At 48.0% G+C, this 16,168-nt stretch overlaps 2 protein-coding genes and 1 long non-coding RNA gene across 6 annotated transcripts in view; 2 read left to right on the plus strand and 1 right to left on the minus strand.

Moving 5' to 3' along the window:
- The window catches only part of PNKD (PNKD metallo-beta-lactamase domain containing), a 27,174-nt gene extending 20,682 nt beyond the window's left edge, over window positions 1-6,492 (plus strand). The window contains exons 10-11 of one of the 3 annotated variants that reach the window (XR_013173061.1): window positions 167-312; window positions 6,393-6,492. Coding sequence is in view for 2 of the 3 variants with exons in the window: in XM_077155109.1 (XP_077011224.1) it covers window positions 167-218 (52 nt within the window). In the remaining variant the exon portion in view is untranslated. Of the gene's footprint in view, window positions 1-162; window positions 3,740-6,392 lie in introns of those variants that run through there. The other 2 variants (XM_077155110.1, XM_077155109.1) reach the window with 2 other exon arrangements.
- The window catches only part of LOC143678093 (uncharacterized), a 19,739-nt gene extending 9,326 nt beyond the window's left edge, over window positions 1-10,413 (minus strand). The window contains exon 1 of the long non-coding RNA XR_013173064.1: window positions 10,231-10,413. This is a non-coding gene — a long non-coding RNA (uncharacterized LOC143678093). The remainder of the gene's footprint in view (window positions 1-10,230) is intronic.
- CATIP (ciliogenesis associated TTC17 interacting protein) lies at window positions 8,331-15,223 on the plus strand. Of its 2 annotated transcripts, XM_077155107.1 has the most exons (10): window positions 8,331-8,451; window positions 8,628-8,726; window positions 9,087-9,287; window positions 9,577-9,632; window positions 10,334-10,420; window positions 10,613-10,780; window positions 12,764-12,888; window positions 14,279-14,355; window positions 14,684-14,772; window positions 14,959-15,223. In XM_077155107.1, the coding sequence occupies exons 1-10, from the start codon at window positions 8,427-8,429 to the stop codon at window positions 15,217-15,219; spliced, it is 1,188 nt and encodes a 395-aa protein (XP_077011222.1). In that variant the 5' UTR covers window positions 8,331-8,426; the 3' UTR covers window positions 15,220-15,223. The 2 variants fall into 2 exon arrangements, with proteins under 2 accessions (XP_077011222.1, XP_077011223.1); XM_077155108.1 differs by lacking the exon at window positions 10,613-10,780.
- The last annotated feature ends 945 nt before the right edge of the window (window positions 15,224-16,168 follow it).

Genomic DNA, 16,168 nt, shown 5'->3' on the forward strand with positions numbered 1-16,168 from the left:
AAACTCAGCCCCACCGCCACCCCAGAGTAGCCTAAGGCGTGATGCCTTGGAAAAGTGGTGTCTCAGAGGAGCCCCCTAGCTCTGATTTCCTGAGACAATGCCCCTCCCCACCTCGGGCTCCCTGACCCCACCACCCCGACCCTGCACACTGGCATTTTGCAGACAGAGCCATCCCTAAGAATGCTGAAAGGGCTGCAGGCCCCAGCCCTGCCTTCTGAGACCATCTGACTGTCTGGCCAATCTCTGCCTCAGTGGCTCCCCTTCAGCCTGGAAGACGGGGGCTCCTGGTGGCCAAGGAAATCTGGACCTCAGGTGACAGAGGCCCCCAGGCTGCGGAGCCCAACATGGTGACTCACTCTCCCTGCACAGTGGGCCTGGTTCTGCCCACTGCCCTCAGACCCTGCCCTGGGCCAGAGGGCCCCTCCTTCCCAGGGGAAAGAGCCACGACCCACCACAGCCACTGTGGCTTCCTCACTTCTGGCCCCTATTCTTAGGAACTTCTGCCTTCCTCTAACTTAAATCCCTCCTGCTCTACCCTCAACGCCTTTCCTCTTTTAGTTAGTAAAAACTTATTTTTAACCACGTGACATTCATCTGGCTCTTTGTCAGTTTGCCAAGAAGTTTTCCATGGGACCTCTCATTTGTTCCTTGGTCCATCCTGAGGGTTCTGTGTGGCAAAGAGTAGGAATCAGAAGTCTGGGACCAGAGCACTTTTGTGAGGCGTGACTTCTGGATGCCGAGCCTAGCCCTTCCCCTCACCACCTGCTCCAGCTCAGTTTCCCCTCTGGTCTTGGGTGTAGGATCTAGGTCCCTTTGGGAGTCATGATGAGGAACCCTGTGTTGTGGAGCAGGTGTACCCCAGGTGAGCCAGGAGCCTTCTTTTCCTGTGTCGAAGCCTCCCTTTGGGCTCTGCTCACCTCTGGTGACACTCTGGGGTGGCCCTGCCCTTGGTTTCCCTTATCATCGCATCTCTGCCTCCCTCTCCAACCAAGACCTCTAGCAATACCGCCAGACTAATTAGAGACCTCACCCCTAACACTCGCGGTTTCATGCCTCCGTGCCTTCGCTCATGCTGTTCCTTTGGATTGGAATGCCTTTCCCCGTGTCCCCTGCCTTGTCTGCCTGGCAAACACCTTTCATCTCTCACAGTCCTGCTCCTCCTCCTGGAGTCCTGTCCCCCGTCTTCCAGGAGGACACTCAATGCTCTCCCCACCCCCACTTTGTCCAGGCTACCTCTGCACTTTGTAAATGCTTCTCTCTTGTGGCACTTATCACTCTGTATTTTACTTGTTTACATGTTTGTCTCCCCTTCTAGACTGTGAATTCTTAAGGGCATGGACTGTATCTTATGCATCTCTGTATTTCTGCGCCTCGCACGGTGCCTGGCACACAGTAGGCGCTCAATAAATGTTGAATGAATGATTTAACTGAGGTTTGATCCCTTAATGGGCTTGTCTTTATTGCTGTTGGAGTGGAAACAGCAAAACACCTTTGCACTGTGTTCCCATTCCAGGCACAGACCTGCTTACTGGGAGTTACTGGATTTCAAGAGCTTTGGCCAGATTGCTGCCTTAAATATATTCCTTCTGTGGCATGTGTGCATTTGCCCAGGGCCTACGATTTGTTACCTCCAGGTTTTCCCAAAGTCTTAGGTGCACGGGCATGCTACTGGCCGCAGGGAAGAGGGTTCTGGATGGTCGTGGCACAGCAGTCCACGTGTCCAGGTCAAGGCCTGGGCACTAGCCTGTCTTAAACCTCTCTAAAAAGAGCCAGATTCTAGGTCAGCACCTTAGGCCACTATCTCTAGTTATACCATAAAGCATTGTTTTGTTTTCATTGCATTTATCTGTAGGGTTTATTCACTTTTGACTAGTGATACTGATTTTCCATTCATGGAAGTGATTAAAGAGATATTCACTTAACTAGGAGAATATGAAGTGGTGACTGGTACAAGTGACATTTTAGCTATGGCACAACTCTTGAAGGTGGACCTGGTATGGCTGAAGACTGGCTTAGCTCCCACCCTGGCCCCACTTCAGCCTCTCCTCTTAGTGTCTCTCAACCTGAACTGGGGATCTCAGCACTGGACCCAGCCATCCTGGGTCAGGGCTGTGCCTGGGCTGGGGTGAGTAGATGGAGCCCTAGGCCTTGCCTCCCTGAAGGAAGGTTGCTCTGTGTGCTCTGTGATTGTGCCTGGGCCACTCCTGTTTTGGGCAAGCAAGCCCCAAGGGCCAGGCTCTAGAACATGCAGGTCCCTCTGGGCATACCCAGTGCCAAGACCATGGCTGGTGAGGCATTTTTCCAGGGCTCTGAGTAATCCACCCACTGGGATAGCCGTCCTAAATGATGGAATATGCTCCTCCTGGAGCTGGCATTGACCAGTAACAATGAGGCCATGTGCTCTGCTTGCAGGATAGCAGGTGGCACTGGCTTTAGAGACCTGGGTTCCAGTCCCAGATCTGTCATTCAATATCCAGCCATCCTGGGGCAAGTCACTTCCCTAACCTGTTTTTTCAGCTTCCAATAGAAATGACAGTCCCAGATGAATCGAAATCTTTTCAGATGCAAATAGTCATCACAAAGGAGTTTAAACCAAAAGGGAATTTGTTGGCTCATGAAATTAAGGTGGGTGGGGTTAGGTCAGGGTAAGTTCAGGCAAGGCTGGATGCAAGGGCTCAAAGGGAATCTTTATCACTCAGCTCTGCTTTCTTCAGTTTCAGTGTCATCCTCTGTCAGGCTTTCTCCTTACAGTGGAAAGATGGTCCCTAGAAGTTCCATGCTTGCAAGCTACTAGTTCACTAAATCTAGCAGAACATCCAGTAGTTCCAGCCAACTTTGACACTGAGTTTCATTGGTTCATCTTGGGTCATATGTCTACTGAGCATAAGAGCTCGGGGAATAAGCTTCTTGAGTACCCCTGGAAGGGCAATGTCAGACCCAACTGAATCATATGGACTGAGATATGTGGGGGTCCTCAAAAGAACAGGGGATGCTGATACCAGAAATGATAGAAGGCAGCAAACTCATAAACCAGCAATTTCACTTAGTAGAGACAATTAGGGGATGGTCAGATGAGAAAAGGCATATGAAGTCACTTTGAAAAATGCTACATCATATTTCTGGCCTATAATTAATGATAGAGAGTAAATGGAGGTAGACATATAACCTCAAAGGTGTTTGAATAATGTACAGTTTTAAAAATAACCAGCCAGACGGTTCCTCAAAAAACTGAATATAGAATTGCCATACGACCCAGCAATACCATTGCTAGGTATCTACTCAAAAGACTTAAGGGCAAAGACACAAACGGACATTTGCACACCAATGTTTATAGCAGCATTATTTACAATTGCAAAGAGATGGAAACAGCCAAAATGTCCATCAACAGACGAGTGGCTAAACAAACTGTGGTATATACATACGATGGAATATTATGCAGCTTTAAGACAGAATAAACTTATGAAGCATGTAATAACATGGATGGACCTAGAGAACATTATGCTGAGTGAGTCTAGCCAAAAACTAAAGGACAAATACTGTATGGTCCCACTGATGTGAACCGACATTCAAGAATAAACTTGGAATATGTCATTGGTAACAGAGACCAACAGGACTTAGAAACAGGGTAAGATAATGGGTAATTGGAACTGAAGGGATACAGACTGTGCAACAGGACTAGATACAAAAACTCAAAAATGGGCAGCACAATACTACCTAATTGTAATGTAATTATGTTAAAACACTGAATGAAGCTGCATCTGAGCTATAGTTTTTTGTTTGTTTGTTTGTTTGTGTCTTTTTTCTTTATTATTATTATTATTTTTATTTTTTTCTCTATATTAACATTCTATATCTTTTTCTGTTGTTTTGCTAGTTCTTTTCCTAAATCGATGCAAATGTACTAAGAAATGATGATCATGCATCTATGTGATGATGTTAAGAATTACTGATTGCATATGTAGAATGGAATGATTTCTAAATGTTGTGTTAATTTCTTTTTTTCTTTAATTAATTAAAAAAATTTTTTTTTAAATAAATAAATAACCAGTCAGAGTTCATCTTCCATGCTTGCTGCGTATTTCTCATTTTCCCCCTGGATCACAGACTCTCTCTGGAGGAAGGCAAAGGGGTAGGGTAAAAAGGGGAGTTAGGTGGGTAGCTTTGGACCTTCTAGGGAAGGTGAGAGAACACATAGAAGTTGTAGAAATGAGTGTGCAAAGCCCTTTATGTGCATGCACGTGTGAATGTGTCTGTGCCGGAAGTGGTCTTAGTCCTGTAAATCTCTGCCCACAAATGGAGTCCTTGAAAGCAACTGGGAGCTTAGCAGTGAGTACCAGTCAACTCTAGGCTTGGACCAAAGGCAGCACAGGATGGTAGAAAGACAAAGGACCTGAAGTTCTACTGATCTGGACACAAGGAGAGGCTCTGTCTCTGATTGGCCTTGTGTGACACTGGACAAGTGACTAGTACCGTGAGCGCGGTTTCATTCTGCAGTAGCTGTAAGGATTCAAGGAACAGTGTTCTGTCACCTGCAGCCACTCTTTGCTTGTTCTGTCACTAATAAACTCAGGGCTCATCTTTCAGGGTAGTGGAGCAAAGTGGTTAAGAGTGTGGACCCTAGGGGCTGTGGTTAAAAGCACAAATTATAAGAATGTACTTTCATGAATTGTAACAAATGTATGACACTATTACAACATTAATAATAAGGCATTAAACAGGAAAAAATACACCCAATGCAAACTATGGGCTATAGGTAGCAGTGATATTTTAATATTCTTTCAGCAATTGTAACAAAGGTACCACACTGATGCAGTGTCCACAGTAGGGGTATATGGGAATGTTGTGTTTTCACATGACTTTTCTGTAAACCTACAACTTTAATTTAAAAATACTTTTAAAATTATGCTCAGTGAAAGGAACCAGACACAAACTACTACATATTGGATGATTACATTTATATAAAGTGTAAATAGACATACATCTATTGAGACAGAATTAGATAGGTTATGTAGGGCTGGGGAGGGATAGAGGGATTAAGACGTGACTGCTAAGGGTTTTGAGGCTTTTCTTTCTGGGGTAATGAAAATGTACTCAGTTGATTGTGGTGATGAATGTACAACTCTGATTATACCGAAAGCTGTTGATTGCACATGTTGAATGGAGAGTATGGTATGTGAATATATTTCAACAAAACTGCTTAAAAACAAAAAACAGTGTGAACCTTGCAGCCCACCTGGTCCAGAGTCCACACTTTCCATTTATCACTGAGTGAGCTTGGACATTTGCTTCCTGTGCTTTGGTCCCGACACTGGCCCTCAGGGTAGAAACAAGGGTCCTTTACGGAGCTCTTCCAGAGGGCCAAAAACCAGAGATGCCAGTCCTTCAGTAAGCCATGTTACCAAGTTGCTTTCTCCCCTAGCAAGCTGGCAGGAATGTGCCAGAACCCAGGGGGAGGGCATTTGGGGGTAGTGGTGAGAGAGTTGACAACAGGAGGCCCAAGACAGGGGGTGTTCATAAGGACAGGCAGGTGGGAGCCCTATGCAGCTAGGAAGGCCTGACCACAAGGCCAGGTGGGGTGGAGGGAGTCCAGAGGGTGACCGGGGGCGGTGGAGGGAGCCCAGAGGGTGGAGGGAGTCCAGAAAGCAACTCTTCCCCTTAGCCCAGGCATCCTGGACAGCAGAGTGGCCGGGAGAAGTTGGGGTGGGGTGGAGAAAAGGCAAGTGGCAGGAGCGTGTAGACCGCCCTTTGCTGCTTTTCTTTTTTAACCTTGTCTCAGTAATAGAAAGGACTTGGTCAAACTTTGTATTTCGTTCACTTTGTGAAAGCAATAGGTTTGGCTTTTATTAAAGATTTCATTTTAATCCTCTTTTTAAATTAACAATTTGATTGAGATAGAATTCATAGAACATAAAATTCACCCTTTTCAAGTGTCAGTCCAGTGGTTTTTAGCATACTCCCAGCTGGGCAACCATCACCACAATCTAATTTTATAACATTCTCATCATCTTGAAAAAGAAACCCTGTGCCCATTTGATGTCATTCCCCTACCTCCACCTCTACCACACACACACACACCTGCCCTATACAACCACTAATCTACTTTTTGGCTCTATAGATCTGCCTATCCTGGACACTTCATAAAAATGACATCATTAAAATATGTGGTCTTTTGTGTCTGGCTTCTTTCACTTAACACTGTTTACAAGCTTATACATACTGGAGGATGTATCAGTACTTCATTCCTTTTTATGGCTGAATAGTATTCCACTGAATGGATATACTGCATTTTGTTCATCAGTTGATGGATATGTGGGGTTGTTTCAACTTTGGGGCTATTAGAATAAGGCTGCTATGAATGATCATGTACAATTTTTGTCTGAATATGTTTTCAGTTCTCTTGGACATATACTTAACGAGGGGAATTGCTGGGTCATATCGGAACTCTCTGCTTATCTTTTTGAGGAACCAACAAACTGCTTTCTAAAGTGCCTGTGAGTTTTCTAATGCCTTTGATGGTGGGTCATTTGCAGAGAAAGGGTAATACAGAATTCACATTTGCTTTTAAAAATTAATACTTGATTAAACACTAATTTAAAGACATAATTCTTTGTAATAAAAATTTGAGATTCAATTTACCAGTCACAATATTCTATTCATAAATGCAGTGAATGTTAACAATAACTTTTAAGGGACTTTGATTAATAATTGGTTCTTTTTTCAAAATTAAAACTACTTTAGGTAATTATACTGCATTTGTTCATTCCATATATTCAATTTTTAAACACAATTAACTGACAGATAAGCCTCCCAATTACATTTTTTGCAATCTAATAAAAAAACATGTAAATATGGTAAATTCTAAGGTTTGTTTGTTTTTAATGTTCAGGCTCAACTTACAATCTCAGTAAGATTTTAACTTAAAATTACAAGTCTAAATCAATTCTTCAACTGCCCAGTTGAAATTAGAATCACAATGTCTATCTTTTAAGCACTCAAATCCACAAAATTATTTTCAACATTTCAGGAACTGAAAACACCAAATATACACAATATAATCCCCCAAATATGAATACTATTAGTTTGAGTCTCTTAGGCATTTCTATATGTAATTTTAAATCTTCCTGAGGTTGAAAGATGATTATCAAAAAAAAGGCATTTGTGAACTTCCTTTCCCAAATGATATGAGGGGCACCTTCTCAGGTCTCTGGAACGTCATGCCAAGATTTTCCTTATGACCTCAGCTATCAGGCTGAGCCCTTTTCATAGCTCTGATGATGTGGACTCCAGGATTTTCACAGTGGAGGATCAGTAGCTCACAGCCTGGATTTGAGTCTTAGCTATTCAATTTTTAATCCAGTCTCTAATCTGTATCCAGGCTTTATATATATATATGAATATATATAAAACATTCACAAACCATGTAATCATCCAAAGTGTATAATCAATTATTCATAATATCATCATATTGCTGTGCATTTATCGTCATAATCAACTTTTTTCCCCCTTTTTTTGTGAAAAATAACATATATACAAAAAAGCGACAAATTTCAAAGCACACCGCAACAGTTAGTTGTAGAACAGACTTGAGAGTTTGGTATGAGTTACAATTCCACAATTTTAAGTTTTTACTTCTAGCTGCTCGAAGATACTGGAGACTAAAAGAAATATCAATATAATGATTCAGTAATCGTTTGTCAAACACTAACTTTTCTGTATAACTCCACCAGTTCCTTTGAGCTTTTCCCCTCTCTTTAGGGGTATTTGGGCAATGCCTAGGCTAGCATTTTCACGTTGGAATGGGCTGTCAATAATATGAAATACCCAGGCTTTTGCATCATGTTTGGAATCAAGGTATCTATTTTCTGTGCCTTCTTCTGTGACCTCTCTCTGACTCTGGAACCAGGCTGCCTTGGGTTATATCCTGGCTCTGCCAATTATCAGCTGTGTGACCTTAGGAAGACATTTAACCTGTCTGTGCCTTGTTTTCTTATTTGTGGAGTGGAGGTAATACAAATGCCCACTTATGGGGTTAGTCTGAAGATTAAATGAAATAATAGCACGCAAAGCCCTTTAGAACAGTGCCTGGTCTAGAATAAACAATGTAAGGGTTTGCTATGATTGTTACCACATTTTGTGGAGACATTCACATGACATCGAATTAGATTCTTTGCATTTGGGACTATGCCTGACTCTGGGTCACAACTTCTAAGATTATCCTAAGAACCGTTTCTTCCCCTTGTTTCTTAACAATGTCAAAAGCTTCTTCTGCTGGGCCACACCTCAGGCTTGAGCATTGCTCCAGAGCTCACAGTTCCTCCAAGGCCTGGGTATTTAGTGAAGTGGGTTGATGTCCCTTTAAGAGGTGGTAGCTAACGCCAGGTTGCCACGGAGACAGCTGGACACATAACCCAGTAGCAGCCAGCAACATGTCCTCCAAAATCCAGTCTCCAGGTGGGAAGAGGGCCACTGGGGTTAGGAAGGGGAGAGGGCCTCTTCTCCCTACAATCCACCCTGGAGGTGGCCTTGGAGGATTTTGCTCTTGGGGCCAGGGGTCAGGGTGGGTGCCCCTTCTCCACCCTTCTTCTCTTCTCCAAGGTCCAACATCTCAGCCTCTCCTCCTTCCGCAGGCCACAAAGCCAAGGACCACCAGCAACCCTCAACCCAGAAGGAGAGTCTGCCCCCGCCAGAGGCCAATGCTGAAGCAATCAACTTCCTCGACTCCCTCAGTGAGCTCAGGCAGTGGGGGGTGGGGGTGGGGGGGTAGGTGGGGCGAAAGTCCAGGGAGGAAGGGAGAGAGAAAGCCCCAGATCTGGGCTCTGTCCTTGGCCCCCACCTGTTCAGCTTTCTACTGAGACTCAGTAGAAAGGGTGGGAGGCCTATTTGTGGACGTCCTTCAAGGAGGGACCCCAGGGACATGGGAGGGGGTCTTCACCCTTTGGCTGCTGTAGTAGCCAATAGAAGGGGCAGGGGTCACCTGGTAGGCACAGGGGCTTGAGGACGGGGTGGGTAGAGATGGTGGTCGGGGTTCAGAGGGTTGAGGCCCAGGAGCTGGGGTTTTATCTGTCGCCACCGGACACCCACCCCAGTGCAGGAAGAGCTGCAGCTGCTGTTCTTTTCCGAGACCCTGGCTGTGGTCTCGGACACAGGGGAGCCTCTCGGAGAACTGACCATCGACATACAGAAAGGGAAATACAGGGATGAGCTCGGAGTCATCACGTACTGCCTCCTTGTGCATGCCTTCAGCCGCGGCTTCTTGGACAAAATGCTCTGCGGAAACTCCCTCCTGGGTAGCTCCTACTGCCTGACACCCATCACGGCCATCCTACCTCTGCCACCACTCCCAGACCTCCACCCAGACCCAGTCCCTTCACTTTATCTTGGGACCAGTACGAGGCAAAGAGGAGGTGTGGGGGGGGAGGTTAATCACAACGACAGACCCAAGTCAGAAGCCACACTGTCTGCGACCCTCAGCTTTTGTGGCCACACTCTACCTGAGTCCTCCAACCTGGGCTACCACTCTCCCTTCCTGCCATCTCCAGCCCATGTCTCCAGTGCATCATCTCCCTCCACCCCCAGGTTACCTCTCAGGAAGCCTGGAGGTCTTGGAACAACATAGTCATGAGTTCATCAAGGTACCTCCTGGACCCCAAAATTGACCCCAATACAGGGAGAGAAGGAGGGAGAGAGGGAAGGAGGAAGGGAGGGAGGGGCCTTAATGGACATCTATGGAACATAACCCCAACTCTCTCCCAGTTACCCTGCAATGACACCTCCTCCCACACACAACCTGAAAACCCTTCCACCCGGGATATTGGAAGCCACAGCACGTTGCTTCCGATGAGATCCTCTTGATAACTAACCCCCTAAACCAGCCACCCCAGTCCCCCTCCAGCCTGAGAGCCCAGCACCTCCTTGGGGGGTCATCCAGGTGGGGGCTCTGGGCCCACCCGTCCCCAAGTTCCCATCTCCCAGACTTCCTCATCTCCCCAGGTCTCTCACTCTATGCCCCTCACGCCCAGCCCCAGCCACTTACAGCACCAACTTTTAGAACATGACCTGTTGCTGCATTGGAGACACAAGTGCCTAAGGACCTTCACATGGAAACCATTCCCACCTCTTAAAACCTGTAGGCTAAAGTGCATTTGCCTTTTAATTTACACCATAATGTGCCTTCTAGAGTTTTACTATGTATGTAAAGTTTTTATCAACATCTCACCTCGGGTTTCTCACCTGTAAAGGAGAATGGACATGATGATCTCTGCCGGGAGGGCAATCCTGTCTGTAGGAAATCTAGTGAATCCCTGATTCTCCCACTCCATGCTCTGGCCCTTAGTACCTGGTCCTCCCGATGGACAGGAAGACCAATTTACTGAAGCAGGATGATCAGCTGACCATGACCAGAACCGTCAAGGAGGGAGAGGTACGGAGAGAGCGGGGTGGGGGGGGGGTGGGGGGGGGTGGGGCACCGCAGCCCACGTCTGCTTCAGGACGGGGTGTGGGGGGCGGCTGGGCAGGCCCCGAGGTCGGATGGAAGACTCTGCAAGGATCAGGCTTGCCCTGCCTCCCGCCCCCTCCTGGCCTGTGGTCCCTGACCCAGAGCTGTCCTGGACAGGAAGTGAAGACTGAAGTGACTCATTTCCCTTATAAGGCCCTTGCGGGCTTTGTCTCCGAGGCGACCAACCTGGTGCTGCTGAGGGTGATGGCGTGGCGGCGGACCGTGCCCAACAACGCCCGCTTCCTCGCCCTGGACACGGAGGGGAAGCTCTGCTATTCCACCTACGTGAGGCGGCCCCCAGGGCTGGGCCTGGATGCAAACTAGAAGGGGCATGGAGGGCACTGCCATGGGAGAAAGAGACAGCCGTCCCTGGGGAGAGCGTGGGTGGGGTGGGGGACTGGGGATAAAATGGGGGAATGAGAGGGAAGAGGAAGCAAGAACCACATTTGTTAGAAGATTAAATGTGGTTGGGGTGGTAGTGGAGTGAGAGAAAGGGACCAAAAGCCGTGAGCAGTTAAGGGAAGCAATCCTTTTTCTTTTTTTTACTTTTCTTATTGCATAATATAACATACATACAAAAGAAAGAAAAAAACAATAGTCTTCAAAACACTCTTCAACAAGTAATTACAGGACAGACCCCAGAGTTTGTCATGGGCTTTACCATACCTCATCTCAGATTTTTCCTTCTAGCTGCTCCAGAATATAGGAGACTAGAAGGAATAAATATTTTCTATCATCACAATTGACTTTTTTCTTCTTTTTTTGTAAAAAATAACATATATTTTAAAAAGCAATATATTTCAAAGCACAGCACATCAATTAGTTGTAGAACAGACTTCAGAGTTTGGTATGGGTTACAATTCCACAATTTTAGGTTTTTACTTCTAGCTGCTCTAAGATACTGGAAACTAAAAGAAATATCAATTTAATGATTCAACAATCACATTTGTTTGTTAAACCCTACCTTCTCTGTATAACTCCACCATCACCTTTAGTCTTTCTATCCCAGGAGTATCTGGGCTATGGCCATTCTAAGTTTTTCATGTTGGAAGGAGCTGTCAATAGTATGGGGTAGGGAGATGGAATTAGCTGATGTTCTCTAGAGGCTGGGCCTCTAGGTTTCAGAACTCATCTGGTCCAGGGACCCATCTGAAGGTTGTAGGTTTCTGGAAAGTTACCCGAGTGCATGGAACCTTTTGTAGAATCTTATATATTGCCCTAGGTGTTCTTGAGGATTGGCTGGAATGGGAAAGCAATCCTTTTTGCACAAAAGTCAGTCCAGGAAAAAAAAAAGCTGGCAGAAGTCTGCTTTTTAAAAATATCTTCAAAAAAATCAGGAAACACATCTCCCAACTGCACTTAAATATTCTTTTATTGTTTCTCAATCCTGAAGGGTTTCTCTTTTTTTTTTAAAACATCATAGTCAACATAGCTAGGACTTCTTATAATGTCTGCTTATAACGCTGTGCCTTACAACACACACTGCTTCAAGTGAGACAAGAGGAGCTGATTGGTTTTTCTTTGACCAACTCTGTGAATAACATTCTAGTCTTTAAAACAAAGGTCTTTTTTCCATCACAAACTAAACAAACAGCAATGTCTTTAATACAGACAAGTGCATATCACCGCCACCCCCATTTAATTTTTTTAATCATGTCATTTTTCAGATTTTATTTAAATTCTGCATTGTTTTCAGGATTAAGTCCCCTATTTTAACCATTTTAATGCAGTTTTATTGAATATATTCAGACAGCATAAAAACCATCCAGAGAGCACAATCAGTGGTTCATAGTGTCATCACATAGCTGAGCATACAGCCCCATACTCCCATTTAATTTTGAACACATGTTTTACATTAACCCTTTCTCTCCATGGTAGCAGCCAAAACAGAAGGTTAAATGTTAAAGGTACTGGCCTAGAGAAGTCACAGACCATCCATCCCCACTCCTCACAGCCTGGCTTCCCACCCGCCCCCACCACTGGTCCCACCCCATCCCCACCTCCAACCAGTTGAGCCTCATCCTTATAACAAAATCTGCCAACTAGAAGCACTTGTCAGCAAGATGGCCTGCAGAGGGCTGGGGGCAGGGCAGCCTGGATCCTGGAATTAGATTATAAGTGCCTAGGGATTGGGACAGCCAAGGGTTGCTTGTCACTGGGGAACAATGAATGAAGATGCAGGGTGGAAAAAAGGGCGAGGGTGAGATTTGGGGAAAGACCTTGGTGGGCATCGACCTCACCCACCCCTCCTCTTTCGGCCCTTGCCAGCAAGCCCTGGGCTTCCAGACGATGCAGGTGGGCCGTCAGCAGGCGGAAGTGCTCATTGTGGAGCAGACCGTACACTCGAATGAGGGTATCCCCATGTCCTGCCAATATTACCTGTTTTCCGATGGGTGAGCTGCTGTTGGTGGGCAATGAGGTGGTGTTGAGTTCTGGGATGGGATGGAGATGGGCAAGAGGGAGACTGGCAGTTTCCGCAGACACCAGCAGGAAGAGGAGCGGTTGAGATCTGAGTGCCCCTCCGCTTTAGCTACAGTAGTCTCCCTTTTTTTTTTGGTTTAGTTGCTTGTTCTCCTAATCCTATCAGCACTGCCCAAACCTTCTCACCAAAGAATCCTGAATGGCAGAGGGAGTAAAGACTCCCTTCACCGGGCCCACTGGCTTGGTTTCAAGATAGGAAGAGTCCTAGTATGATGGTGATGACCCCTGCCTCGCGGCCCGAATGGAGTCCAGGCAGAGGAGTGAGCTGGGCCATCCCACAACACTGCCTGGCTTGAGCAGGATGGAGAACAGGGTCCCCTTTCTTTCTGCAGGCCTGTGGGAGCTTGGAGAGCTGCAGCCCCAGCCCCTGTGCCAGCCTCTCGCCCCACCCCGCTCTCCCTACTAAGCCAACTTCCCCTCTGCTACAGCTAGTTTTCCAAAGCCTGAGGGAGCAGGACCCACATTCGCTAAGACACCTCTGGGGACCCTCTCACATGCCCTCCAGACCTGCCCTTGGTGCAGCTGCTTCGTGCCTCAGTTTCCCTTTTGTCTCTTCCTCACCTTCTGTCTGGGAGTCTCTTACACATTCCTTCCTCTGTACCTCTCTACCTCTCAATTTCGGTTGCATCCTCAAAGCTCAAAATACAACCAGAATCTGAACACTTTTCCCTACCTCCCCTGCCACCACCCCTGGGCCAAACCACCATCCCCTTTCGCCTGACTGCTTCCTTCTGCCTTTGAATCCTCCAAGTATTCCCAACAAGGCAACCAAGGTGAAAATGTGTGAAGATTGAAAATCAGCCAGTTTTGAATGGCTGGAGACTTGAGAGAATCAGTGCTTTGAGAGGGGCACCCCTGGCACACTGCCAAGCTGTCAGCAGCAAAGCAGGGGCCCCAAATCATGAGAAAATTCTTGAAATTTCAAAACAGATAGTGACACAGTGCCACTTCACTGGAAAACAGTAATACGAATGGTATTGGCTTACCTTCTTTTATAACCCAGCATATCTTTTCCATTTTGAATTGCACGGAGCAGGAGGCACCATGATTGTGTTTGGTGTTCACATTTCGAAGGTCTCAGCCCAGCCCTGGCACTTGGGCACACATCTCCAGGGGTATGAACTTAGGGCCCAGTTTGAGAAGTAAGGGCCTGATGCTTGCCAAGCCCTGGTGCATTCGCTGGGAAACCACAAAGGAACATGACCCAGGAACTTGTAGACAGGTGGGAGAGGCAGGCTCAGCAGGAGAGTGCCAGGGTCTGGGGAGACTCCAACTCATTCCTCCTTCTGTGTTGTTCTCCAGGCACCTGGCCAAGAGAGTCCAGGTGGGCTCCCCGGGGTTCTGCATTGTTACCAACATGCCCATCTTGAGAGAGGAGGGTGAGCCAAGCACTGCCATGGTGGGTGGGATACTGAAGGGGAGATGGGGGAACCCCGGCCTACCCGGTGCAGGGGATGTGCATCTGGGGTTCTCCTGAGACTGCAGAAAGAAGGGCTGGAGAAACTTTGCCCTCCAGTCCCTGACCCCAGGGTAATTAAAGAAGATTCGTTTTTTCTGGGAACACTTTCTCTCAAACGTGCCCATGTGGGCAGAGTCTTGGGGTTTCACCTGAGCCTGCTGTCTGGGTGATCTCGGGAATTCCTGTGTGTATGCTGGAAAGTTCCGTGGTGGGGCAGGCATATACAGCCCGCCTCCCTCCCCACCCAGATGAGAAGGAGCCCCGCCCCGTGTTTGAGAAGAAGCCCCTGGTGTGGGAGGAGGACATGGAGCTCTTCTCGAGGTTCCTGGAGCGGAAGGTGAAGAGAGGCGGCGGCCGGCTGGACCCCACTCCCCGCCCCCACCCCGCGGCCACAAACCGATTTACCCGCACCTCCCTTGGGAACCAGGAGGCCCCCCGGGTCCCTTAGCGCTGCTGCGCGGCGCAGTGGAGGGCGCGTGGGCCTCGTATGGGGCTCAGGCTCTGAGCGCCGGGTTCCTGCCAGGAGGAGCTCCGCCTCAGCCACACCAGCTACCTGCGACAGCACCCCGAGGCCCGCGCGCTCGTCTCCGACTTCCTGCTCTTCCTGCTGCTGCGCCAGCCCGCAGACGTGGTCACCTTCGCCGCCGAGTACTTCGGTCCCTTCGCCGTGCGCCACCCGCGGACCTCCGCCTTGCGCTCCTCGCACCGGCCCAGCCCCTTCCGCTCGCTGGACCCCGAGCTCAGCTGCAGCTGGGGACCCCGGCCCGCCTCGGGGGAGGGCTAGGCGCAGCCCGCGGGCCGGACACTGCGACAGGCCGGGGCTTCCCGGGCCGGGACTGGGCTGGAAGCCGGGGCGTCCAAGCCCGATCCGGCCGGCCGGGGGAGGGCGCGCTTCCCGGGCTGTGGTTTTGAGGGGAATAAACGGGGCCCTCCCGCAGCCCTCCCTCGAATCCTGTCTGGCCTGCGTCTTATGTCGTGTGATTTTCAGTCTGTCTTCCCAGATGTTGTCATCCTATCCCCGTTTTGCAAATAAGAATATGAATGGAGCAAAAATGTTAAGTAACCCTTAGACCTAGCGCGTGGAGAAGCAGGAATCAAGCCGGACGTTGGCCCGTAAAGTCCCGGCTCAGCCACTAGCTTAGCGGGGATGGAGGGGCGAGACTCCTTGGCGCTCAGAATCATTATGAACACTGCGGAGCAGAACTGCCACCCCCACCTCAAAAGAAAAGGGACACACGGAAGCGGAGGGCGGCCCTGGAGAACCTCTGGTCTTATCTCCCCCAAAGCACCCCAGAACACCCACTGCCACCTCTCACCCTCTGCCTTTTCCCCATTCCCACTGACAGAAAAGAGGTCACAGAATATGATTAAAAAATAATAAAAGCGTAGCTGGGCCTCGTCCTTCCTTAGGCTCCCTGCTTGATGTCGGTTCTAGCCAGTGGCTTGCTTCGGGCTGCAACTCAGGGGCTTTACAACTATTAGGCAAGCTCCCCTGGCAATGTGGGTGCAGGGTTCCATGGCTCCATCCATTCACTCGTGGAACCTGCTACAGCGAGATGAGGAACTACACAGAAGCCTCATGCTGTAGTGGGCAATATGAGCCAATATTTACAAGGCTAAAGGTGTGGAGTCTGGAACCAAAGACTTAGGGAATCGGGAAAGGTCTCATGAAACTCTCATTTGAGTTGAGCCTTGAAGAATTTTTTGCAAATATCCTATTGTCCCTTTATTTT

The sequence above is a fragment of the Tamandua tetradactyla genome, chromosome 3 (assembly GCF_023851605.1).
Source record: "Tamandua tetradactyla isolate mTamTet1 chromosome 3, mTamTet1.pri, whole genome shotgun sequence".
NCBI classification, from domain to species: domain Eukaryota; kingdom Metazoa; phylum Chordata; class Mammalia; order Pilosa; family Myrmecophagidae; genus Tamandua; species Tamandua tetradactyla.

What these genes read in the sequence shown, in the direction of transcription:
- CATIP (XM_077155107.1), top strand. Translation starts at nt 8,427, where the DNA reads ATGTCCTCCAAAATCCAGTCTCCAG. An exon ending in ATAGTCATGAGTTCATCAAG is followed by an intron (nt 9,633 to 10,333) that starts GTACCTCCTGGA and finishes TCTGGCCCTTAG; the next exon opens with TACCTGGTCCTCCCGATGGA. An exon ending in TATTACCTGTTTTCCGATGG is followed by an intron (nt 12,889 to 14,278) that starts GTGAGCTGCTGT and finishes GTTGTTCTCCAG; the next exon opens with GCACCTGGCCAAGAGAGTCC.